At 50.7% G+C, this 26,106-nt stretch overlaps 3 protein-coding genes across 3 annotated transcripts; 2 read left to right on the top strand and 1 right to left on the bottom strand.

The window, feature by feature from the left end:
- The first annotated feature begins 412 nt into the window (after positions 1-412).
- Positions 413-5,725, top strand: gdf10a (growth differentiation factor 10a). The gene is made up of 3 exons (XM_029175550.3): positions 413-1,364; positions 2,570-3,705; positions 3,798-5,725. The coding sequence occupies exons 1-3, from the start codon at positions 1,103-1,105 to the stop codon at positions 3,987-3,989; spliced, it is 1,590 nt and encodes a 529-aa protein (XP_029031383.1). The 5' UTR covers positions 413-1,102; the 3' UTR covers positions 3,990-5,725.
- An 842-nt stretch (positions 5,726-6,567) lies between these two features.
- prdm8 (PR domain containing 8) lies at positions 6,568-10,841 on the bottom strand. Its single transcript, XM_029175552.3, has 4 exons — positions 9,990-10,841; positions 9,087-9,306; positions 8,615-8,843; positions 6,568-8,484 (listed from the first exon to the last, which is right to left on the bottom strand). Exons 1-4 carry the CDS (start codon positions 9,998-10,000, stop codon positions 7,394-7,396), a joined length of 1,551 nt encoding a protein of 516 aa, XP_029031385.1. The 5' UTR covers positions 10,001-10,841; the 3' UTR covers positions 6,568-7,393.
- Positions 10,842-11,028: 187 nt separating this feature from the next.
- Positions 11,029-25,592, top strand: antxr1d (ANTXR cell adhesion molecule 1d). The gene is given in 19 exon segments (XM_041073967.2): positions 11,029-11,385; positions 14,121-14,192; positions 14,274-14,345; positions 14,513-14,594; positions 14,970-15,000; positions 15,081-15,154; positions 15,217-15,285; positions 15,367-15,447; positions 15,529-15,589; positions 18,630-18,728; positions 18,839-18,908; positions 20,912-20,990; positions 21,241-21,336; positions 21,411-21,449; positions 21,543-21,641; positions 21,724-21,888; positions 21,982-22,062; positions 24,601-24,704; positions 24,706-25,592. Coding segments are annotated over 19 exon segments (1,689 nt in total). The 5' UTR covers positions 11,029-11,242; the 3' UTR covers positions 24,878-25,592.
- Positions 25,593-26,106: the final 514 nt, after the last annotated feature.

Raw genomic sequence — 26,106 nt, forward strand, 5'->3', positions numbered from 1 at the left:
GTGTGTGTGTGTGTGCGCGTGCGTGAGTGCGTGTGTGTGTGTGGTGGCAGAGTGACCCGAGAGGCCCAGCTAGTTACAGCCTCTCTGCTGGAGACCACCACTTCCACAAAACAAGCATTGTTGGTACAGGGCTCCAGACACCAGAGACACACACTGAAAACAACTCGTATGCACACACACATACAAAAATACATACACACCAGAGACAAAAGTGTGCTGAGTTTGAAAACTGGAAATCCCAGCAGAGGTCTTGTTCTGTTTGGTGTGAACAAAATCACAGTATGCTACAAGTAAGAATCTCACAGCTACACTGTTGCCTTTCACTACCAGACTCTCTCTCTCTCTCACACACACACACACACACACACACACACACACACACACACACACACACACACACACACACACACACACAAACATGGACAACTCGCTAACAATAGCCCTTGGGTGGTTGGTCAGACTATTATTGTAGGTGTTTCTATGCTAATTATGTGTGACTGAGAGCATGTCAAAAGCAGTTACTGGAAATAATGTGGGGAGCTGGAAATTGTGAGGTGGAATTACTTTGCCCGCAACGGAGGAAAAAAAGGGTGAGTTTGAACAGTGGCTTTGTTAGAAAAGAGCCAAACAAATGAGTACATGTTCTGTTCCAGAGAACGATATTACTCCATCGACGCAAAACGACATACGGAAGACATCATCGTCGTCGAGATCATCATCATCATCTTGGAGAGAGCGGATCGTCAGCATCATGATCGTGGCTTCTGGCTGCGCGCTCTGCAGAGACCCCGTTGGCTGACAGGAGCGGACGTCACCACCTCTCGCGGCTCCACTATAACCCCCTCAAGCCTTTGGCGGCCACAGACGCGAGAGTGGAAGTAGGGGCAACTTTTGCCTTTTGCGCGGACGGAGCATTCGCATCCCATGAAGGCAGAGTGTATGAGCGCGACGCGGGCGCAGTGAGGAGCAGTGGCGCTTTTACGCGTAGCCTTTTATTTTGGATCGTCTTGGCGCGCGTTTGAAGTCCACCTTGGATAGTTTTGGAGCGCTTCATTCTGCACTGTTTGACTCTTGGAGTTCGATTTTTCCCCAGGTTCCAGCAATGACAGCTCTAAGCATGATTTCCTCGCGCGCGTTCCTGCTGGTGTTAAACTGCTTCGTGGGCGCTGCATCGGTGAGAAACCTGAGAGGAGGCTCCTGGGACGCGCAGGACGGCGGCTTTGTCCAGTTCCCCTCGGACGCGTTCTCGGGTGTCCTGGACCAGGACATGGTTTCCCAGCACATGTCCAAGCTGTACGAGAAATGCAACAAGGAGAGCCGCCTCAAAGAGGGGAACACTGTCAGGAGTTTCAGAGCCACTCAAGGTGCGTGAATACGTTGGTGATCAGTAGACGTGCGCTCACGTGCACGTGGATTTGATCTTAGAAACAAAAAACAGCTAGTATTTGGGGCATTAATGCACATTAATCCCCAGTAAAAAGCCAAAGATGCCCGGAGTGCACAGAAAGCGCCCCTGATCCTTTCCACGGACGGCTATTAAAAGTGTGCTCGCGCAGCGGCTCCGCCAGACGCTCTAAATAGATGGCATTGTTTTTGGAACGGTCTGAGAATGCATTTCAATGATCCCGGGACGCTGTGGGCACACTGCGTCCGTGCCACCAGCTGTGCCCCGTGTGCGTTCAATCGGATCCATTACCGCAGACAGACACGCGACGTGCGCAGGAATGCACGCGACTCCCTGCGGCCGCGCTACATTAAAACCCCGGCGGAAGACGCGCGCGCGCGCCGTTGCTGTTGTGGCTACGGGACGTGTGTGACTCCACGTCCCGGAGTCCAGGGGCTTAAAACACAAGCGTTCCTCTCTGTCTGATGCTGTTTTTACAAACACAAGTCATGGGCTTTTATAACCCACATAGTTCTCAGGTAGCAAATCATAACACGCGTGTATTTTTACTGCGGAGGCTGGATGTAATCCAAGGAGAGATGTGAGAGCGTTTTCACAACATTGTATGATCTGTTAAAACAGTAGATCATGTCTTGGTGTCTGGGCAGACAGTGTAGGCTGTATTAAGCTTAAGGGGAAGCTTTAAGAGCAAGCGAGATAAGCATTTCCATATGCAGCCTGAATCCGGGGTAATGTATATCTCTTGAGTCGGCCCTTACTTCTGTTGAGCTCTTACACAATGAACAATCACGCCGCTGTTGAAGTTAATGTCCATCATGAATATGTAGCTCTCTGCACGCTGGCTTTAAAGCGAGCCCGTTCCTCCTGAGGCCACCTTGTGAAAGCCTACCCACCGTGCACCTTGTTCCAGCTGGGCCTGTAGCACAGGGTGGGGACGTGTGGACGGCAGCCGTGCTTCTGCTAGTCTGTAGCAGCAGGGACACTTTAGGTGCAATTTGAGCTCTTCTTCACAGAAAATCCCTCCTTATTAAAATACAAAGTCCCTCGTGAATGCCATGAAGAGGTTCAAACGGACTCAGGCGCTTGTTTCTAGTAACTAAACTGCCTAGTTTCTCTTCTGTTAGTGCTGTTTACCTGATTGACACTGACTGATTGTCTCTGCAGACTCGTCTGATCGTAGGACTGTTTACCGGCTGAACCTGACAACGCTCCAGGACTCCGAGTTCATCCTCTCCGCCACATTTCACTTTCAGCTCAACCGGCGCCCGCATCCAAAACCCTGGTTCTGCAAACGCTTCAAGGGCCCGTCCTGCGGTTCCTCCGGCGTCCAGTCCTCCCCGTCCGTCAGCCTGTTCCTTCACTCTGTCTCCTCCGGGTCAGAGGTCAGATCTGGGTCAGCTGGATCATTTCTAGGCAACGTGACCTTCCACCCTCACAGGAGAGGTGTGTGGCAGATGAAAGATGTGACCCAGGTCATAAAGGAAGCGCGGAAGGCGGGTCACCTGCTGTTGTCTGTGGAGCTGGACTTAGGACAGCAGCACCACAGCAAACCAGTGGAGGCCCTCTCCGCTGGCAACATGCCCTATCTGCTAGCGTACGCTAACGACCGCGCTCTGGCGGAGCCCAACAGCGTGGCCGCGAGCCTTCAAAGGTACGACCCATTCAGCGAGGGCGCAGAGGCCTCGCATTCCTCTCAGCTCCTGCACCCACCCAACTCCCCATCAGAGGCGAGGGTACGCAAGAGAAAGGAAGCGACCCCACTCTCTGAGCCCATTCAGAACAATGAGCTGCCCGAGGTCGACTACATGCCTGAAGGGTACCGGAAGGACGAGCTCTGGGAGAAAACTTGGTACCAAGCACTCAAACCCAAGCCTAAGTCAGGAAGGAAGCAAAAGAGGAGGAAGGGCCACGAGGAAGAAGCAGCGGAGGAAGGCGCTGAAGCCCAGGTTCCCAAAGGAGAGCGAACACCACAGGGGCCCAAACCCGACGAATCAGCTGCGAAAAAACCCAAAGACAGTCACGCCGGCGGCGGCGGACGAAGGCATGAGCGTAGAAACGAGGACAAGGAAGGAAGGAAGCACAAGGGGAGCGATGGCGCTCAGTCGCCTGTCCTGAGTTTTGACGAACACACGATGCGCAAGGCCAGAAGGAGGCAGTGGGGCAGCGCCCAGCACACGGGCTGCTCCAGGAAGAACCTCAGGGTGGATTTCGCCGACATCGGCTGGAGCGAGTGGATCGTGGCGCCCAAGGCCTTTGACGCCTACTACTGCGCAGGCACTTGTGCATTCCCCATGCCCAAGGTAGGCGCGCGCATCAGAGCCTCTCATCTCAAGCGCTTCCTTTAATTACGCGGACGGGTCACGGTTTATGTGTTTTTGCGTGTTTTATGCAGGTGGCGCGGCCGTCGAACCACGCCACCATCCAGAGCATCGTCCGGGCCGTGGGCATCGTCCCGGGGGTCCCCAAGCCCTGCTGCGTCCCAGAAAGGATGGCGCCTCTGGCCGTGCTCTACCGGGATGAGTCCAGGAACCCCGTGCTCAAGGTCTACCCCAACATGTCGGTGCAGTCGTGCTCCTGCCGATAGGGCGCCCGGGGCCACGAGGGCCGAGGGCAAAACAAGGTGGACGCGGAGAGAGACGAGCGCAGACAGAACCGGGCCTCTGTTTGTCCAGTGGTTTCCCGATACCGCGAGACGAAGTCACTTTGGCCCGTTGTTGCTATTTGAACACAGACCGTAGAGAAATCGGCGTCGGCCTCAGCGAGGGGAGCGGGAGTCGGGACCCCGCACGTCCCAGAGGCCCCGGCTGTTCTGTTTGGATTCTGCGGTTGAAACGATACCGAGGCATTTCTCGGACAGGAGCGTTTGAGCGACGCTGCTTCCTTTCATCGCAGAAAACGGCTCATAGTGACTGTGTTCATGTTTTCTTTGGACACAAAGGCTCAAATTAAAGACTTTATCACAGCCTCATTGAGCAGCTTGTACAGCAACATACAGATGACAGAGATAAAGGAACCGCTCCCACATTTTCTGCAGACTCTCCTTAATTAGCTAATCTTATGCCATATTGTACATACATGCAATGCTAAATGGTTTCCATGAAAGGAAGGTTATTGTACATGTATCTTTAAAAAAGGAAGCATCAGATGAACTGTAGAGAGCATCTGGAGTTTATTTACACTGACCACAGCTCTTAACACTTCACGGATGTTAGAATGGAACCTGAAATATTTTTTTATTGTGATGGTTGCTAGATTATGTATTACTATATTTTAGATAAGATTATTGTTTGTTCATGTCTATTATTTAAGTTATGGAAAAGTAGTCTTCTATAAATTAGAATAAAAAAGTAATTTAATCCAACGCATTTGCGTAAATGTCACTGCTTCGCCCCAATTGTGTGCATGGTGGTGGCTACTGTGTTTGATTAACAGGGCGGCACTGTTCCTGCATAGAGCAGGAAGGTTCCACTCACAGAGAGCCAGCATTCCCCCGAAGCCCATTGAAGCCATTATTATTAGCCCGGGGCACAGCCTACGACGTCTGTTGTCCAGCAAATAATGTGACGGATGCGATGCCACGGATTAAAGGTTGATAGAGGAAGCAGGCATGCACCTATTAGGATGTCAGCCACTTCAACTTCAAAACACCCCCCCCCACACACACACACACACACACACACACACACACACACACACACACATGCAAACAAAAAGTGCAGGGTATTCTTCTCAGTCTTTTTTTTAAACAGGTGGCTACAGACGGATGATCTCAGCCACTTTGGCTCAGCTGCGAGGTGCTTTTTTTTATTCCTAGGAAGGAGAAGAAGAGGCCAGACACTGTGTCAAAGTGACAGTGAGATGACAGAGGGAACCTTTTCATTATTAACCCATTACTCTGCGGTTGCTGTTGCCTTGAGCTGGGAAAAGTTGGCACAGGGCTCCACATCTGTTTGCAACAACAGAAGACTTTGAAGTTTGCCACGACTGGACAGTTATTTGGTCTCAAAGAGCAGAGACACTGAGTAACTACTTGGGGGAAAGAACAAAAGACTGAGCCTTTGTACTGTTTATTGTAGCTGAAATTAATGCTTTAAGCTCTCTGGGCTTCGGGATAGCGAAAAAAGAGCCACCAGTCAGCTGTTATCTTTTAAAATATACTCCACCCCTTAGATTTAAACATTAAAGAAAAGAATCGGAAAACCTATATGTTGCCTTTAAATAACCTATAATACAGATAACGATGACTTTCCTTTTTAACACCATAATTGTTCCATTTGTTATTAAAAGTGTTGAACTAAATATGTGGAAATAAGAGGAGCTTTCCTTTTTTACACTAACACATCTGGGACAACCTGAAAACAAGCTTTAATCTGTATTTGAGGTTTGCGGTGAGGCGGAGGACAGAGGTCTGGAGCACCACATGCACAAATCCCTTTTCTCCGGCTTTAACAAGTAGAAATGTCTCTGCCAGTAAAAACCTTTTAACAAATACAACCTTTATGGAGCATAAACTTACTTCTAACCCCTGCACATTAAATTATGATGACGACAGTAATTGGGGTTATTATAAGTAATGTTTACATTCAGAGAGATTTTAGCGTTAAAGTAGGTCTGCCCAGTCTATGGAACCGATCCAAGTCTCTTTTTTATACTAATTTGTGAAGGAACCCACAGTCTGTTATTACAACGTGAACCCCGTGTCAACCACGATCACACTCACAGGAGAGCGCTCACAATGGCCAGATCCAGAAAACCACAGTAGTGTAGGCTCGTGTTCAGAGACCAAAAAGCCTAAAAGCCAAAGCGGAGGGAGCCAAGCGGGTAAACCAAGAGCAATGTTTGTTTTTCCACATGATGACTGTTCAATTAAAGGAGAGCAATGCAGCCATTATTGGACAACAGGGGATTTTCTGTGTCTGAGTTGAATTGGCTCCTTCCTCACATTACTGCTCAGAGGACTAATAGCTCTGATCATTAGGACGCAGCCCTAATACAGTGACACTGTGCCTCTTAATTACCCATTTAATCATGTGGCCCACTGGGTATTTTTGCTACAAATCACATTTTTCCTTTAAAAAGTAAAGTACTCTTGCTTTTTTCTCTTGCTACATGTACATCAGTATTATGAAGCACTGGTCCAAACAGACTGTGGGAAGCACTAGCAGGATAAAGGGTTTTACTCACATTCACACTGCGCAACAATAGCATGGGTGGGTTTCCAGGTTTCCATTCCTGCCTATGTTGCAGAGAGACTCAACGGGGTCGAGCTCGACTTTCTCATGAACTTCCTGCCTTCCTTCCGCCCCATTTACCTGCAACACAGACGGCTATTTATGTCCACCTGTCCGCAGACTGACCCACGGGACGTAGAGGAGAAACAGCAAATCACCAGCGGTTGGGTTTGTGTGGAATTGATCCAGAACCGTAGATGAATGAAACTAGATCTCTACTTGATCTTTCTATAAATTCGACTTATCGTTCATTTCCGTCTAATTACAAAGCAGAGGAGTGTGCGTACAGCTGAACAGAACGGTTGGTGGAAGGCGCCACCTGTTGGAACACAGCAAACCGACACCCTTGGACGACGCAGAACAACACATTGGACACGTTCGTCATAATCATCCGTTTTAAAACCAATGTGCAAACACACTCATTTAATATGTTCTATACAAACTAGAGCAAAGATAGGTACGTGGAGATAATAATGACAATCATGAGCTGCGTCTGTCTCTCGTCTCTTCTGAGCTCCAGTCCAAAAGGCACAACAATCACCCTCAACCTCACTTACAGTCGAGCACAGACACGCCGCAGTGACACGCGCTCGCACGTGTCTCTATCGTCATCTAGTGGACAGGGTGTGACAGGGTCCGTCCGTCTTGCCCTATTTCTTTATTACCTACATTCAGAGTTACAAAAAGTCCGTCTGGGGTAAAACATGTTAAATACGAGTATTATTTGGAATAAAAAATAGGTTATTTCCCTCTTGTCTCAGTTATGGGAGGTCATATGCCTGGACAGGTGGTGGCGTTCGCGGAAGTACTCGTGGCAAATCGGGCAGGTGAGTTTCTCCTCCCGCCTCCTCCTCACGTGGGACTCCGCCGCGAACTCCTTCTTGTGATGAGAGCGCATGTGGAAGACGAGGTCAGAGGTCATGCGGAAGGACAGGTTGCATTTGGCGCACCAGTTCTGCACCGACACGCCGAACGACGCGAACGTCGGCGGGAGGACGGCGAGGGAGGACGCGGTCGTCAGCTGAGCGCCGCTGTTCCTGGACCAGTGCTCCGGTGCGTAATGGAAAGCGTTGTTCAACGCTACCGGGGACGTTATGGCCGGTAGGTCGCCGCTGAGGATGTTGGACGCCATCAGATTGCTGTATCCCATTACAGTCCTGGAGGCAAACGCGTCGGCTATGTCCTCTAGGCGGCTGGAGGGGGCTGTGGCAGCGGTGCCGAGGTGTGCGGGGGGGTCCGAGGAAGTTCTCCTGCTCGGCTTACAGAATGCGCTTTTTTGCTCACCCGGCGCGTGGGACAGCACGAGGGAAAACGCGCTGTTGATGCTTTTGTGCATGCCGGAGGGCGCCCTGGGTTCCGGTCGTGCACTCGTCTCTCCGCCGTGCGTAAAAGTCCGTTTGGGTTCCGCTACTTCCGAAAAAGCCTCACTCTTAGATCCCAAATGGTCCAAATTGCTCTTATCGGTTTTTGATTTGCTCATAGAAGACGACGCGTCTTCTGGTGTCTGGTCGTGGGCTTTATTCAGTTGTGTTATATTGTCGTCATTTGAAATATTAGTTTTTTCAAGAAGAACCGTTTTCCGCCCTTTGGGATAAACACTTTCCTCGCATTTCCGTCTTTTGGGGGGAATCTCTGCGTCATCGTTGTTGCCAGACCTCTTGTGCTCCAAATCTCTGGCGATGTTGTGAAAATCGGTCACTCGGTATTGCCTCTTAACTTCCACATGCTTGTGTCTGTGAACGTCGCGGCTCCAGGCGTCACTTCTCACTTGGGTGCACAGGAATCGGCAGTGGGCGAGGAAAGGATACTCGTTCCTGAAGACCTGGTTACATCTGCCACATTTGAGTTCTACAAAAGAAAAAATGCACACATTGAATATAATCTGGGTCCCCCACAAATACAAAATCACATAATTGTGCCACTGTATATCCCCACCGGTGCCCTACAGGCTTGTCTCTATTCCAGGGCTGCCCCTCACCGTCATCCGTTCCTCTTGTAATGTCCGTGAAGCCCAGCAGATGAGACAGCTCGTGGTCGTACCATATGAGCAGCTCTTCCTCCTGCCGGATTTCCCGGGTGGTCCGCACGTACAGCTGTCCCGCCTGTAGGAAGGCCTCTATATTCTGCTCCTCTTCATTGCGCGCAGCCTGCACAAGCCGCAGCCACGACAGCACCAGCTCAGAATTACGCATGGCGTCGGGGTCCACCTATAGGAACAACAATGACGTTTTAGTTTTATTTTAGAAGGCTGGAATAAAATTGGTTATTAATCAGAAATGTAATTGGTGACACTTCCAATTGCAATTAATCCAACAGCTTCACGCCAAATAAAAATGCTGATGAACAAAATAAAACGCGACCACGTTAAATGGTAAATTAAATATGAAACGTGATTCGGTTTAAACGTCCAGTTGTGCGTGACAGCCAGTGCCGAGCATCGCGCATCTCACCCGGAACACGTAGGCTTTCGCCCTCCTGTCGCACGATTTCTGCGCGATGAAGGCGATGGTGTCGTAGAAGGTGTTCTGGAGCAGGCACGGACCGAAGCACGTGTCCGCGGCGATGCTGCGCGTAACTGTCACCGTGGAGTAGACGTCGGCTGGATGCTGGAGGAATTTACTGTCACCGGCCCATAAAGACCGAGGCAGGAGAGTGTGGTCCATCGTTAAGCTGCGTTCAAATCAAATACATTCCATTAGTTGAATGGCAAGTAAAGTAAAGTACAGTTGAAATTGCGGGAGGTGCGGGTAAAATCACGAACAAAAACGCGTGGACTGTAACAATTAATGCATGTATTGAACGGTTTGTTTATAAATATGGGGCAACCTATTTTAACTAATGCAGGTGTTTCACACGCGACGGTTCAGAGCGGCCACGCTGGTTTTTACGTGCCACGCGGAGAAAACAGCTCGCGCCTCGACGTCTTGCGTTGTTTTGCCGTCGGAGTTCCAGCTGTGAGGCAGGTGCAGCCGCCGGTGTCGGGGCAAAATGATTTCTAACGCCCTTTGTCTCTCTTTCTAGTCGGTTTCCTCTTTTGTCTCCCCATCTGCCACGGATCCCAACTGCCTCGTCCGTGCGCAACATAACTTCCCAATGTTGCTGTAACAGTATTGATGCATTCGTTGATGCAATAGTGATGCATAAATACGTTGTGACTGCTGCGTCGGTCAAAATGTAGTTTCTTTGGGATCTACAGGGTTTCTGTTCTAAAAACGTGAATAGCCGCACAGAACCTAAGAATATCAGATGGTGCCTCCTCATAAAAATACGTAGATTTGATAAAAGACGTCGCGTGCCTGTGTCCGTGTGGGGGAAACCCCATAGTGAGCGTTAGTGGCGCTGCGTGGACTCACCCGCTGGACATGGAGGATGCTGGCGCCGTGGGGCAGCAAGTTGCAGCAGGTGCAGCGGACCTCGGCGGTGATGCCTCCTGGTTCCTAGCGACGACTTACTACGACCGAAGCTCCCTCACTAGTGTCGCCGCTCCGCGCTCCCACTCCCACTTATCCCCTCCGGAGCGCCACTGAAGCGTGGCGCATTGATACGAGCGCGTGCGCAGTCACACGTACGACGAGCGAGCGGTGCGGGAAGCCCACTGCTCACGTGGGCAACAAAGTTGGCCGCCGTTGCATGACGTGATGCGAGCGGTCTGGCTGTGCCACCGGGCGAATGCATTATTCATGCGTTAAATGTTTCTTTCTAATGAGCATTTAATGGATTGTTCCACATCAGAGCTTTGGTTTGGATAAACGTCCCGCTGCTCGTCGAGGCAGTTTTCTGTAACGAGGACACACGTTTCAACACGAGTCGATTTCAGTTTACAGCCCCACAGCTGGATTTCAGTTGTGCCTGCAGTTCCCCCGACGCTCCACTAGTGGTGAGGGACCCGAATTTACATCCCAAGACTCGGGAGTAGACTACAAGGCCAGTGTGTTTTTTTCTCGTGTACACGTGTTTCTCTTCAACTTCATCCTAATCCAACCTTCATTTTAATCACCCAGGCTTTGGGACAAAACGCAGAGGGTGCATGTCACTGCTTCACGTGCACGATCACGGCGTATTCAAATATGCAAAGATTTAAAAGCAATGACTTTGACGTCACTGTTTTAAATTCTTAATCATCCGAACTGAATATAAAACAGCTTATTGCATCTAAACCACGTTTCCCTGTGCAGTGATTTACATGTGAGGTGGGATTTTAAATGTCTAGAATAAAAAAGCTCATTTGAGGAAATTTAGATTTTTTTCTCCTCTATTTAACTAATTTGGGTAACTTCTTATAAAATACCAAAACCATCTATTCAATACTTCTTGACGTATGGGGCAGAATAATTTTCTGTCCAAAGTGGCGTTTTGCCTCTCTCCTTGGGTGTCGCTCCTCTCCTTCGTCCTGTCCCACTCCTGCAGTTTTTTTTTTCCTCGGGCTTAAAGAGAAAGACTTGGAGAACCCGGCTAAAACCGAACAGGACTGCTGCGGGCTGAATGCACTCAACCCAACGAGGACGCGACACCCACGACGTCTCTTTGACACAGGGTCGACTCAGAAACAGGCGATAGACGGAAAATGTGAAGATCCCCATTTGTATTGAAGAAGTAACCGGGAAAGATGGCGAGGACGCAGACTCGCGTGTTCGTCGCCCTGGCTTTGCTGGGAACTGTCTGTCTCGGTGTCTCCGTGAAAGGCGAGCAACAGGAGGAGGAGGAGAGGTCCTGTCAGGGCGCCTTCGACCTTTATTTTGTCCTGGACAAGTGAGTGTCCGAAATTATTTATAGCGTTGTTACTTTCTCGCCGCTGCGCATTGCCGTGCAACCGCCCAGTTGTTTGGAAACGCGGAGCGCATCAGTCGCGTTCGGACTCCGCTGTCCGCTGTTAAAAATAAGAAAATGAGTGAAAATACGTACAAGCCCCCGTTAAGACATCACAACAAGATCTTTATGAAGTAGTTTGAATGTCACAAATATGCCCTGAATGTGTTTTCCTCCCTAATATGACCATAGAGAACAGGCTGCAAGACCAGTTCACCCATCATTGTTTGTCTTGAAGTGCATTAAAGCACGCGTGGGCCTGCGTAATATAGCATGTGTACTACTTTTCCGCACAGTTTGCGCTTGATTTCGTCTTCGCCCCGTTCGAAGCGCCGAGGAAAATAGAGCGATTCTTCGCCACGGGATGTGGGCCGGGCCAAATAAAGCAGGATGGATAGGGTTTCAGGCCGATGACGCCTGCGGACACAGCTGCAGCAGCTGCCCCTCGGCGGGGCCGTGGTCTCCGTCCACAGCGGGTCGATCACTAGATCACTAGATCACTAGGTTGAGGATTCAAACAGCATAACGCCAGTAAATCATGGAATTGTTAAAAACAGGAAATGCACCGATTTATTTTATAAATGCATTTTCTAATGCCCATTCTTGACTGTTTATTAGAAACCACAGGGAAGATATTCAATTGCATTAATAACCAAAGTAATCATGATCTTGATTGTAGACTAATCCTCAAAGAGCCCAGGTTATTTTTTCAAGTGTTTCCCTGTATTTCTCAGGCATCATCGTCTTCTTTTGATAGAAATCCGGGTTGACAGGAAATGAGGCGTGAGAGAGCAAGAATGACAAACAAAGATCCCCAGCCTGATTTCAAGCAGAGACCCTGCAATTACTCATGCCTCTAGGCCACCAGGACGCCCATGACCTTATTTCCCAACGCTAATTCGCAGACAAACCCCAAACGGGTCTGCACGTCCTCGTGTCATCTACAATAGCTGCATCATCTGATGACAATAGACGGGCAGCGCCGCTTGGAAGCCAGAAATAGTTCATACGTGGCCCAGTCGGCGTAGGACGCCTCAGACTGTGTGACTGCTCCACTCAGCCGCTATAATTGATATTTTTGTTGTGCTGAGGCTTGAGCTGCCTGGTGATGTTATCCATGTGGATGCAGAACAAACAGATATGCTCCAACTTGCCCAAAAAGCAGAGTCAAAGCGGAGGATTAGACATCTGTACAAATCTAGTTCCAGTTGCAGCAGCGTCTGTCCAACGTCCGGTTTCCTCCTTTGCTTTGCGTTCACCTATGAGCTGCTGGGCGCAGTGAGTGACATTTTTCTGCTCGCGACACTTTGCCATGATCTTTCGACCGCCAGCTGCCTCTCCGCCGCCCCCTCGGTCCTAACCTTTGCTTCAGAAAGTTTAGGAGCTGCCTGGGGAGCGCGGCCGGTCATGCATGGCCAGCTCTGCGATATGCGTCCGTTTGTTTGAGTAGCTTCCGCAGGCCTCCGGGAAGCTGCTGATCTTTTTAACCACGAAACATCACCAACGTGAATGCTGGTTTAGATATTGGACAGATACAGATGCTGCACTGGGCGTTTCCCACTGTACGCGTCTACAACAGTGTCTGCTTCTTCACTAATCAGACGTTTAGCTGTGCCCTCACAGGTCAGAAGGGTGAGGTGCACGCCGAGCGGAGAATGCCTTTGCATCTCTGAATAGAAGAACCCAACTACCAGCAGCTCCCTGCATTCCTGCGCTCCCTATCTGACGCACGCCAAACACCAGGCCTCGCGCTGGTTGTCAACAAATAGAATAATAGGCGTTCTGTGCAGGACGGCGACGCTGTTGGAGGGCGAATGATTTGCTGCAAAATAGATCCTTATTGAAGCGTGTAGAGGTATGGACGATAAAGACTGAATGTGTTTCCACGGCGACTCCTCACAGCCCGGGGCTCTTGCTCGCCTTTATATCCAGGGAAAGACACAAGTGGAACAGGAAGTGACTGGTTAAACGAGCGCTACGAGAGAGAGCCGCCATGACTCTAATCAGATCAGACTGTCACTCTATTTATGACCCTGTTACACATACAAATAGCCGTGCCCTTAGCTCAGATTGCTGTGTCAAGTGTTTGATCTCACACACACACACACACAATCACCCCCTGCTGAGTGTTACTTTGGAATCCCTCTGTTGTGCGTGTCGCAGCCTTTTCACTCGGCGGACCTTCAACCTGTTGTTAGGCTGGCTGTGCTCACTCGGACCATCTGTTCCCCCTCACAGCCCCCCCATCACACCACCACACACACACACACACACACACACACACACACACACACACACACCCTCACACACACACACGCACGCACACTCAAGCCAGCTGCTTGCTACATGGTCCGTGCTAGAGGCAGACTGCTACATCTGTCCCTGTCTAACATCAGCCCCCCTGGACCAGTGGCAATTAGCCCCCATTAGCAGCCCCCTGGGACCAGGCTTCATTAAGGACACTGTCATGTACACAGCTAAGCAGCACTGTCTTCTCTGACGGGCTGCAGCAGCTAACTCTGGAATGACTGGGCACACGAGGAATGTGAGCATCCAAATGGTTTTCCTCATCACACTTTGGACATAAATGATAACAACAAGCCTAGTTTGTCCTGATTAAAATGAAATAGTCATTTATTGCATCATGACTTTTTTCAAATTTTTTTCTTGTGTTTCAGGTCTGGCAGTATTAAAAACCACTGGAAGGAGATTTACTCGTTTGTGGAGCAGCTGGCAGAGAAGTTCATCAGGTACAAGCAGGATGGTGGTTGGTGTGTCTGGACGTCCTGCTGTCTGTTTGTTTTTCATTTGCAACCACTTCCTGTTTGCAGCCCCATGCTGAGGATGTCCTTCATAGTCTTCTCCACGCATGGAAGCATCGTCATGAAACTGACTGAGAACAGGTAACAGCCACAGCTCATCTGCTGCTGTAGCCGTTTAGCTTTTAGTTTTAAAATAACACTCAGGATGACGCATGAAGATGGTTTTAAGGCTAAACATGTAGTTGGAACACGTGTTAAATATCAGTGGATCTCCTGGAATTATATTGTGCTGCCTGTTTATCCTGCAGGGAGGCCATCACTGGCGGGTTGATGGCTCTGAGAAAGGTTATCCCCGGAGGTGACACATTTATGAACCTGGGCCTGGAGATGGTAAGTCAGACTTTATGGCCCTATTACATTAGCAACGCCAGCCCAAACCACATATAACGTGTTATTCTGTGGATGAAATTAGCCCATGGCAGGAACCAGGAGCAATTAGATAAGTGTAAGCAAGGAGTGGCTCAGATCACAGTTGACTTGCTGCTTCTTGAAAGTGCTGAACTGTCTGAAGTGAAAATATTTATGGGACACTTTGTAAAGTTAAGCAGGAATTCGCCCCTTTCTTGTTTTTAATTCAATCAAGAGCATTTTAAGGTCGTTTAACTCAAAGCGGACACATACTGAGCTTCATCCATTCACACTGAGCAAAGTCAGACATGCCATATAACATCATTTGATTCATAATTCACATGCATTCGCCTGCAGGCCAACCAGCAGATCCACCAAGAGAAGTACGGTAAGTTCTCCTTCCTATTGGCCGCTTGCTTCCTTTAAGCCGCGCGGCGGCAGAGAGCCTGAAAGCTGTGCGTTCTGCAGGGACGGCGAGCGTCATCATCGCCCTGACGGACGGCGAGCTGAACGAGGGGCAGTTCGACACAGCCCAGCGAGAGGTGAGAGCTTCGATCAGCTAGCGGTGTTTACGTAGGTGGCCTTATTCCTCCTCTTGCTGCAGGCACAGAGGGCCCGGTCCATGGGAGCCATCGTTTACTGCGTAGGAGTCAAGGAATTCAACCAGACACAGGTAAGCTCTCTAGACAAAGGATTGAGAAAGGAAATGAGCATAGTTGTTCAGTTGTGTGTGTCTTTTTGTTTCTGTGTTTAGCTTGCGACCATTGCAGACACGGTGGAGCATGTGTTTCCTGTGTGGGGAGGCTTCCAGGCCCTGAGAGGAATCATCGACTCTGTACGATTCAAACTACAGACCACATATTAAGTTAATTAAAATTAAGTTCATAAACAATTGTTTTTTTCTTCTGATTCTCAGATCATCAAGAAATCCTGTATTGAGATTCTGGCAGCAGAGCCGTCGAGCGCGTGCGCCGGAGGTGAGAGGTTTTTCCCTTTCTCGCCGGCACAAAGGGCGGCGGCGGCGGCGGCTGCCTGTGTCACATGACAGTCACCCTGAGCGTCTGCTGTGGAACACGCGGGCCGGTAATCGCACGGACGCTCGTGGCCGCGCGGTGACACAGAGCGTGTTGTCGTCCGCGGCCGGGGGAAAATTAGCGAAGCCGCGTCAGCGCAGCGTGTGTGCAGACGGGAGGAGGGGGCACGGGGCGGGGGCGGCGGTGGTGGTGGTGGTGGTCGGAGGAATTAGAGGGGAATCTTTAAGCATGGCTGCTCCTCTGGCCTAGTTTGTCTCATTGTATATGTTAAACAGGCGCTCGCCTTTGCCAGCTCTCCTGCTAATAAGCAGCCGTTAATGGAAGCAAGAGGCCGGAGACACACGCGGTCCAGATTGATCGCGGGGTGGATGACCTTTGACACGTCCTTGGTAGGATTCACTTAAGAGAGTGCTTTGGCAGCCATGTTATTAGATCAACGTCCATTAGGGGTTATGAAAAACAGGAGACGACGAGAGGAGTAGAAACGGAAAATAATCATGGAAGAACGAAGTGTCTGTGCGTCACTCGACATGTGGACAGATACTCGGCAACAGCCTCATTTATTATTCGATTGATGAGCAGCCTAATGGTCAGTGAACTAAGAAACCAAGGATGCATTTCAGCCCGGGTCGGTGCCTAATTAACGAAGAGTCGCGCCCACGGGGTGCAGCGTTCTGCTCGGCTCTGCTGGATTTCGTCGTCTCCGCCGTTTAAGGCGCATATCGGCGCCGTCAGCACGGATCCGCGCGTGTGTGCGCTGCATGCGTGCGCGCTGACACATCACATAGGTATTGTGACAGTGTGCCTCTTTGTCTTCCCCTGTGTGCACACACATGTTCTTTAGTCAGCGCGCGCACACACACACACACACACACACACACACACACACACACACACGCACGCGTTCAACCGCACGCACACACATCTCTCACGCTGATGTGAAGTGACCAGGCTGAGACGCCTGCGAACGGGCCATCAGACCGGACAGTGAACGTTGGGCCACACTATCGGACGTGACAGCGCTTATCCCCCCCCCCACCCCCACGCGCTGAGAGGACAGACTGGGGCCTCAGATCTGAGGTGACAGCAGAGATTGCTGCTTTCATTAACGTCTGACCCTCTCCGCCCGCCGTCCCTGCCTCCTCTGCCTCTCGCTGCCCTTCACTGTCCCATCACACTAATGTGATTGAAGGGCCACGGTTCAGACAAGCTGCACCTCCTTTTCTCCCCGCACACACACACACACACACACATACGCACACATGCGCACACAGAGGCGTGTGCGCGGCCGCACACACAAACCAAATGTGTGTCAAACTTTCAGGTGGAGGCAGAAATGGACAGAGAGCGGAGATGAAAGGGCAGCGGGATGCGTTGATCTGTGTTGTCCACGCACCACCAGTCTCTGCCAACCATGTGTCTGACAGCACTGACCTTTCATCACATCCAGCCCTGCTGTCTGCGTGTGTCACCGACTGACACAGGATGGTCACACTCACACTTGGAGCTAAAAGCCATCACCAGTTTATTAAGATTTAAAGACCTGGTGAAGAAAATTAAATATCATAAATATTACTTTATTTACTGTTTTATTTGTTGTTTTAATGCAGCAATTGTTCTGACCACTTCCCTTTTTGTGAAATTAAGTCAAGAGAAATTTTCTATTAGTTTGTTACTGTGTAGGACAATAACAGCTCTCTAATCAGAGTCGAGCCGTTGCCGCGTGTTTTCGCTTTGTGTGCGCGGGCACTTTGTCACATCAGCAGCTTGTGTCGTTTGATTGTAACACAGTGTGAAAGGGGGGATGACTGCTAACGCAGCCAAGGCAGTGGGCGTTAGCGATAATTAGCGTGAAGCCCTCGCATTAAGACGCATTAGGCTGCGGCTGCTAATCACAGAAGCCGTGGAGTTACATGGGCTTCGTGACACATCTAATGGCCTCGATTGTTGTTTACAGTGAAAGGAGACGTGGGAGGAGACGGGGCTTGTGTGGCCCGGGCCGTAATAAGAGACGCGCGGCTGATCGGGTCGTGGATAGAGTCTGGCTTGGAAAAAAGGCGTGAGCAGCGAACATCTGCATGTGCGCACATGCAGGCGTGCGAGGTCGACGGCGTTATCTCAGGCCGACTCACTGCTCTCACCAGAGGCCGCTGCCTTCACTGCCAGCGCTCGGCCCCCATCGCCATCTGTCTTGTACATCAGCATTCCGATCTCCGAACTTCTGCAGCATCTGTAAACATCTGTTGAGTGACGTCTGGCCCCGCGTTACTGTGCATATCTGCATTCACAGCGTGGCTCTCGCTGCAGAAGCCCCGGTGCATCATTGTGCATGTTCGAACACGTGGCAGTTCACACACGGATGAGCTGAACATGCACCTTCCACACGCATCCTCGCGTTTAGGTACGGTGGGAGCCACTTTGACAGTGCTGCGCTGTTGTCAGCCCTGCAGGCATGTTTTTGAGGAAGTGACCCCCCCCCCCACACACACACACACACACACACTCCCTAACATATGCTGGGTAGCAGCCACATAGACACTCCAGCATATGCTAGCAAGCTTCTGTCAGTGGGCTTTAACAGCGCCTCGGGGAAGCTAAAGGTCAAAGACACACACACACACACACACACACACACACACACACACACACACACACACACACACACACACACACACACACACACCTTCTAGCTAAGATATTTGTGAGGAGCAACACTTTTAGCAGTAGCACCACTGGAGCATGTTATGGCCTTTCTACACAGACATGCACAGGCTCACAGATATAAACAGGCAGCAATGAGGCATAAAGTGTCTGGTACTGAAGTCGAGCACATCACACGGAGGGGATGAACGTCAGCGCTCGCCATAATGACACACCAAACCGTCCTCCACGGCAAACCAAAATGAGTCCCAAGCGTTTAGATCTCTGCGAATGAGCTCCCGCCGCTGTTAGAGACGCGTCTGCGTCTTGTTTTTTGTCTCAGAAAGTTTCCAGGTGGTGGTGAGAGGCAACGGATTCCTCCACGCCAGAAACATCAACCAGGTCCTCTGCAGCTTCAAACTCAACGATACGCACAGCGTGGGTGGGTTCTGCGCACGCGTGTGCGTTTTGCAAGGATCATTTGAAATAAAATAACTTCCTGCAATGAATGCGACCGTGCGTTTTGTTTTTTTTTTTTTTCTCCCTGTGCAGACGAGAGACCGGCTGAAATAGAGGAAACCTTCCTGCTCTGTCCTGCTCCGGTGGTGGAGGAGGTTGGGAGGTAAGCTGCTCTCACCAGCGGTGGAACCCTCCAAGTGCAGCTGCGCCAGAAACTCGCCAGCTGCGCGGGCACGAGTTCTGCCGTCCTTGAACAAATTAGGGGCAAAGTCGCCGAGTGTCTGTGATCAATCAGTGTTTGTCACCGCTAACGAAGCCAGACACCAATCACAAGGGAACAACAGGAGCAGAGCCCAGGAACACGACTTAATGAGGGCCCGCCGCAGCCCAGCATGTGTTTGTGACGTATCCCGATCGCTGCCTGACATTTGGAGATAAAGAAAGCGTGACGGGAGTTGGCTGCGCCCTGGAAAGTTCCCTTTGAGGCCTTCCAGCTCCGCTTCTGGTGATTCACAGCCGAGGTTGGTCACGGGGCACGCAGAGCGATGCTGAGGGCGGCGCCGGCAGAGACCGCCCCGGCCTCCTGCTCGCTGTGCATAATTATACACTGCGGCCTGCAGCGTCAGACGCCTCCCGGCCGTCTCCTGTCCCGTTGCTGTCATTCAGATTTCCAGCGTGGATTTGAGCTGGTCCCGTCCACCGGTGAAAAGGGCCGCTTCGATGGGGAAGTGCGGCTTTTTTGTACTGCGGCTAAACGAAGACGACGGACGAGTTTGTCACTATGTTTTACTGACAGAAGCTGGTCTGAGGTTTGACATAATGACAGAACGTAAAGTAAAATCAATACATTCGCCAAAGCAGACAATTCACTAAATACCTGTTTCTTGTCGGTCCTGTCTAATGGCTGGCGGCAGCGTGGCTTTGTGGCAGGTTGTGGGATGAGAGAGGGCATCATTACACACTGCAGTGGTGCCTGAAGGAGGCATCCTTCCATGTAACAGCAGCCTATTAGGGCAGCAACAGCACCACATAACACCCGGAATGCTCCTAAAGAGGAAGTCATCTGTGAATGGCTAAAGGGCCCAGAGAGGAGGCCAACAGCTGGCTGATGACTTTGAGCTGTGGAGCGATAACGTGGAAACGGGCGTGGAAATATGAATGAGGCCAGAGGGGAAGCGGTCGTGGCGCAAAAACTACCCAAAAGTAGTTTTATTTTTTTAATTATCAGCCACAGTCCCAAAACACATCAGCGGTACACGTGAGCTCCCTTAACCCGCCTCCTGTGTGTGTGTGTAGGCCTTCAGTGGAGGTCTGGGGGATCCAGCTGCCAGCGTCACCTCATCACCCAAACCCGTCGATTCTCACCCGCCCCCTTTTCCACTCGAGCCCTGTCTCAAATAATGAAGTCATTGACGGGGCCATCACACAAATCTGTGCTGACTGGGAACCTTCCGGATGAAAGTTCCCCTCCTGCACACACACACACACACAAAGGGCAAAGATGCACATATATATTGGGCAAATCGATGATTGATAGGGGCTGATATGTCTCTGTCGGTCGGGAGCTGATGGCGTCCTGAAAGGAAGGGAGGAAAGTAGGAGTGGCATGTGTGGTATCTGAAGTTAGGGTTCAGGGGTGAGGAGACCAACACCAAGTCTCAGAAAGCAGGGACTGTGCTGAGGGGACATAGAGGAAAGTCCGTCCTCCCACCATCCCCCTCGCTCTGCACCCCCTGGAGCTGCACTGACCCCCTTGTAGCCCCCTCATTCAGTCTAGTCCTGAAGCTCAATGCTCCCTTGTCTGTGCCCCAGAAGATGAGCACAAGAACCGTATTCTTGTCCCAAACCTTCAACCAGGACCCAGCTGTCTGCTGGACACCATCACCCTGCTGGGATTAACACCAGTTAACACCAGCGTTCACTCCGTTTACCCCAGTGCTGGTCCCCTCCTATCCACATAATGGAGAATAAGGCACTTGTCTGTGTGTGGTTTGGACATTAGCGGTCCAGGCAGACGGGATTCCTGCTGTGGGTGGAGAACTCCCCGAACTCTTAAAAGATCCTGGCGTTGCGTCTTCGTCAGCATGTTTGTGCGTGTGTCGTGGAGCAGATTACACCACCGTGAATGTGAACCGGTGGGCGTGTCTCTGCGTTTGTGTCCCGCAGGGTGATCTATCTGCAGGTGAGCATGAACGAGGGCCTTTCCTACATCACCAGCTCCGTTCACATCACAACCACTGAGTGTGTGAGTATGTCCTGCTCCATAACAACACTGTGATCCCTCCTCCCTCCAACCTGCTGCCCTTCTGTGTGTAAACCCTCCTTCACGCTCTTCTTTCTCCTGTTTTAGTCTTCTGTCCTTCCTCTCTGAGCTCTCCTCTGTTGCCTCTGTCATCAGAGGAGGCTGTGAGTACTTTGGCTTCTCGGCGTCGTCTTTTTCGGGCCGGCCGCGTTCCGTTTGCTCTGACCCCCGTTGCCTCTCTGGTTCTGTGCAGTTCGACGGCACCATCGTGTTCATCTCACTGCTGGTGGTGTTCCTGCTGTTGGCGCTGCTGCTGATGTGGTGGTTCTGGCCGCTCTGCTGCACCGTGGTAAGTGTTCCAGCTTCGTTCTGTGCGAGTGATGCACAACTGCAAATATTGAGACATGCTCATTTGTTCCTCAGGTGATCAAAGAACCTCCACCTCCTCCGCCTCCAGAGCCAGTAAGTCACCATCTAACTGGATCCCTGCTTGTATTTGGGAGGTCAACACAGGAAAACAGTGATTAAAGCAACATGACATATTTCAAATCATAGGAGTCTGATGATGATGATGGGATGCCGAAGAAGAAGTGGCCCACAGTGGATGCGTCCTACTATGGAGGAAGAGGAGTGGGTGGCATCAAGCGGATGGAGGTGCACATTCGTCGTAAACACAATTGCGAGAGGATTTAGGAGGAATGCATGTGTTTTTCCCACTAACCTCTGTCACTCCCAGGTTCGATGGGGGGAGAAGGGCTCCACTGAGGAAGGCGCCAAGCTGGACAAACCCAAAAATGCTGTGGTGAAGATGCCAGAGCAGGAATTCGAGCCTTACGAACCCAGGCCCCGAAAACCCCCGCGGCGGCGGCCACAGCAGAGGAGGTGGTACACGCCCATCCAGGTGTGTCACCGCCTCATGAAGACGGTTATATACGTTAGCTGAGCGGTTGAAGGCTGGAGGAGTAAAATATAACATGCGTCGTCCTTCCTCCAGGGGAAGCTCGACGCTCTGTGGGCTCTGTTCAGACGAGGCTACGACCAGGTGTCTCTGATGAGGCCGCAGCCCGGAGACCAGGTGAGCTGCACCTACAACAGAACCCGCCCCCCCCCCCGCGGAGCTCCACGGAGCGCGCTCAGTCCGCTGGGTCCAAGCACGGGGAGCGCCCTCCTCCCTCGGACCCGCGGACAATGACAGGGTTTCTATCAGGTTTTCCAAATAGCACAGTGCTCGCTCGCAGTCGCCACTTTCCACTCCTAATCACAGGCTTCGTGTGCTATTGGAGGTTTGTTTCGATTATAACCTGCCTCATTGCTCTCTGCCGCTGCCCTAAATCATGACATCACTGTTTGTCCCCGACGAGCACAGCGGCCCCCGTTATCTAGCGCTGACCCTGAGCGCGGCATCTGTAACCCTGTAGGCATGGTTTCGTCACCGTACCGGTTGTCACGGTGACACATCTGCGCCGTTGTAAACGCCGCCGTTGTTGGTTCTCATAACTGAGCCCATGTCGCTACAAAATTTATGGACTTGTTTGCTGAATGGCATGATTCATCTTTTTTTATGTAACAGCGTGAGTGTGTGTGTCTACTGTATCCGCCGCGTGTGTGCGAGTGGCTGTCGCCGGTGGTTTGGTTGCGCCCCCCCCCCCTTCTGTCTCCATGGGCGGCCATGATTCATTCCTGTCAGATTTGAGAGTCATTGTCAGACTCTCACAGGACCGCGCCACAATGACCCTGCAACAACTGCCCTCACGGGCCATTTGCTGCAGAAAATGAGGCGCTCCCACTCGCATTGGGAGAGAAAGGAGTTAAGCGCTCACTATCGGACGCGGAAGAGGACGCCCGGTTTCTCAACATTGCAGGACGAAATGCAGCCGGGTTGCAAAACGTGCTATGTGGCAAAAAAAAAAAAAATTGTAAAAAAGCACAGCAGAAAGAAGCGAGGATCAGGATCTGAGTGCAGCAGCTCCTGCCTTCTCCCCACGTTACTCCTCCCTCACTGCCTCTGCAAACGGCCATCAGCGGCCTGCCAGTTTCTGCCGTGCTCCCCGTTTGTGTTTCATCTCTCCACTGTGTGTGTGTGTGTGTGTGTGTGCGTGTGCGTGTGTGTCATCGCGTCACACAAACAGATGGAGCGTTAGCAGGCCAGTAGCCATATTGTGACAGAAGAGATTCCCTTCCTTTGTCTCCCAGACCTGATGGCAGTCCCGACCAGGGGGCGGCCACCGCCGCTCCATCCTCACACGTGCACAAATGAACACAGAAGCTCCTCTTCTTGCCCGAAGAAGCCTAATACTGTAAAATCCTCACAGTGCTCGTGTGGAGATGAATCGGGATTGGAGCGGTGGCATTTCTGCGGGTCAGCACGGGCAGCGTGCTGCTTATGTAAGTGCATCGCTGCCGTGCGAGGTGACAGGAGGAGCTGTCACGTCAGATGTGCGTCGCCGCTCCCGCGTCGTTCCTCCATTTTACTGTATCGCGTAACGCGCGAACGGCCACGCGCCACTGCTCTATGTGCGCGTTACATGTTTGTGAGGGCAGGGGGGCAGTCTGGAGAGGAGCGATGCTGGAAGTGTTCTAGGGTGTAAACAATCACCAAGAGGGGAAGTGAAGCGGTGACAGGCAGGAAGCCGGGGGGCGACGTGTCATCGTGAGCAGCCGTCTACTGTCTGTACTGTACTTACATGTAACGTCTGCCACCTTCCTTCCGACCTGAACCTCCCTCAGTCTGATATTCATGAGTGCGAGCTTTCATTCAGGCCATATGTTCTGGAGGAAGCATGCTCACACACACACACACACACACACACACACACACACACACACACACACACTCATATTCATGAGCTTGTGTTCTCATTGTGTCCATATGCTCTCTCTGGTCTTGTGCTGCTGCTCTGCTGCTCACAGACTGGCCTTTTCACCAGCAGCCCCGGCAACAAGATCGAAGCAGTCACCCCCCCCCCCCCCCCCCCAACCGGGCTGGCCCCAATCAATTACACACACCTCATCCGCACACACAGACACACAATGGGCCCTTCAGTGACAAAGCTACTGATGCTGGGGTGCGCTTAATGGCCCCTCTGTGACTTTAGGGCCTCTTCCATTTAATAAGGTGTTATAATCAGACCACCAAGGGTCTGTGACACAGCGACCCACCCTCCATCCTTCACACACTGACTGATCAAGACTTTGCATGTGTGTGCAGAGGGATGCTTGGAAGAGAGGAGAGTGAAGACAGGAAAACCGTCAATGAGAACAATAGGAGAAGCGTCCCATTCTTCCCGACTTGTAAATTATGTTAAATGCTAGGGGGCCACTGTTAACTATTGTCAGCATCCTGAAATCCGCCCTTTACGCTGCAACAAGTCAAGCACACAAGCGAATGAATGACTTTCTGTTCTGCATCAGGCTCCTGGAGAAGAGATGGTTAAAATGGGGCGAAGCTCTGTGTCTGTTGTGGTGCAGGTGTGGACAGAAGACAGAAGCAGCTCTATCGGACACACGTGACACAAACACACCAGTGGAGCTTAGATTTTATGTGAACATGCATTTACTCCTAATCTGGATCCTGCACTGAAGCAGTGACTGATTAGCCGCGCTTGTCTTGCAGGGCCGCTGTATTCGTTTCCAACGGGTCAAAGATGACGACACCGGTCCCAACAAGTGGGCTCCTCCTCGCGCCCGGCGCTCACCTTCGCCCCCCCCCCCCCCCCCCCCCGCTCTCCAACTCAGTCCCCCGTACAAAGCCTCCGTCGCGGGGGCCCCGCACCACGCCGCCCCCCCGCGCAGCCCCTCCCATGGCGCGACCCCCTCCCGGTCCACCCCCGACTCGGGCCCCCTCGGGGCCCCCGGGACCCCCGCCGTCACGCCCCCCACCCAGGCTCTAAGATTGAGAGGTGGGCCTCCAACAACTCAAGCTCTGCAGCTCTGTGCCTTGTTGCTGGACAGCAAAATGTATTTATCCGATATCAAATTAGCTACTGAGATTCATCAAGGATAACGTTTATCAAACAAAAGTGGGCTTGTAGTTACTTGATTAAGCCTTTAGGTGCAGTATCAGAGGTCATGTTGACTGAAGTGATAAGAGCAAGTGGAAGCCTGTCAGCTCACTAGAAAGGATTTAAGCGTCAGAAGAAAGTTGGCTTGTGGCGGTTTTAATGGTGATGGTCGATGCATCCGTTTACTCTGATGTGGGTGTAGATGTAATGTGAAAGTACAGCATGTGGTGAAACGATGGGAACGTCGCATGTGATAGCTTTTTTTTTTTTAAATGTATGTTAGCTCGCTGCCAATCACACAAACACATCGTTTCCAAGCAAAGAACTTTCTGTAAAGGTTCATTTTGTTGCAACTGCAGGGCAGTTTCTTTAGATTTATTTATTTTAATACAGGCCCTGTCTGCATTGGTTTTATTTTTTTTTAGTATCAGTTTAATTTCTGGATTTATTCATTTGGAGAGAGGTGAAAAGTATCTGATGTATTAGAGGTTTTACCTAACTTTCTTCTTGTTTATTTTTATTCAATGACTGAAATGATCATTTGCATTATTTCTTTATTAACAATCGTTTGTGGCCATATTCAATAAACCATTTTTATACGTTGGCAGTTCTTTTTTAATTTCCATATTTCTTCATGCTTTTTTGCTGTCCTATTGTACACAAGCACACAACACATTAGGACTAATTAGTTAATTGAATATGACACGATGCAACATGGTGATTTAATGTTCACTCTTTAAGTTGATTACACTTGCTCTACCAGGATACTAATAATCTATCTGTGACATTTATATCCATGGCCTTCAATACTAAATTCTTGTTTTTTATTGCTTTGGGGACGATTCAAAGTCATCTTGATAACATTACTGCTCATGTATAAATATTGTCACCAGCTTCCCATTTAAACAACCAGTGTTGCTCCCTGGTGCAAGCAAACACATTCACCTGGTCTTACAAGTTCATGTGTAAAGGAAGAAACTATCTTAAAGAAAAAAACACAAATGTCTGGCCTTCAATCTTGGCCCTTCTCGGAAAGATGCTGAAACCTGATGCTCTGACACACAACAGAGCAATTAAAGGTCAGTACATCAGTATATGACTCACTGCTGTGATCCATA

This window comes from Betta splendens, chromosome 15 (genome assembly GCF_900634795.4).
Source record: "Betta splendens chromosome 15, fBetSpl5.4, whole genome shotgun sequence".
NCBI lineage: Eukaryota > Metazoa > Chordata > Actinopteri > Anabantiformes > Osphronemidae > Betta > Betta splendens.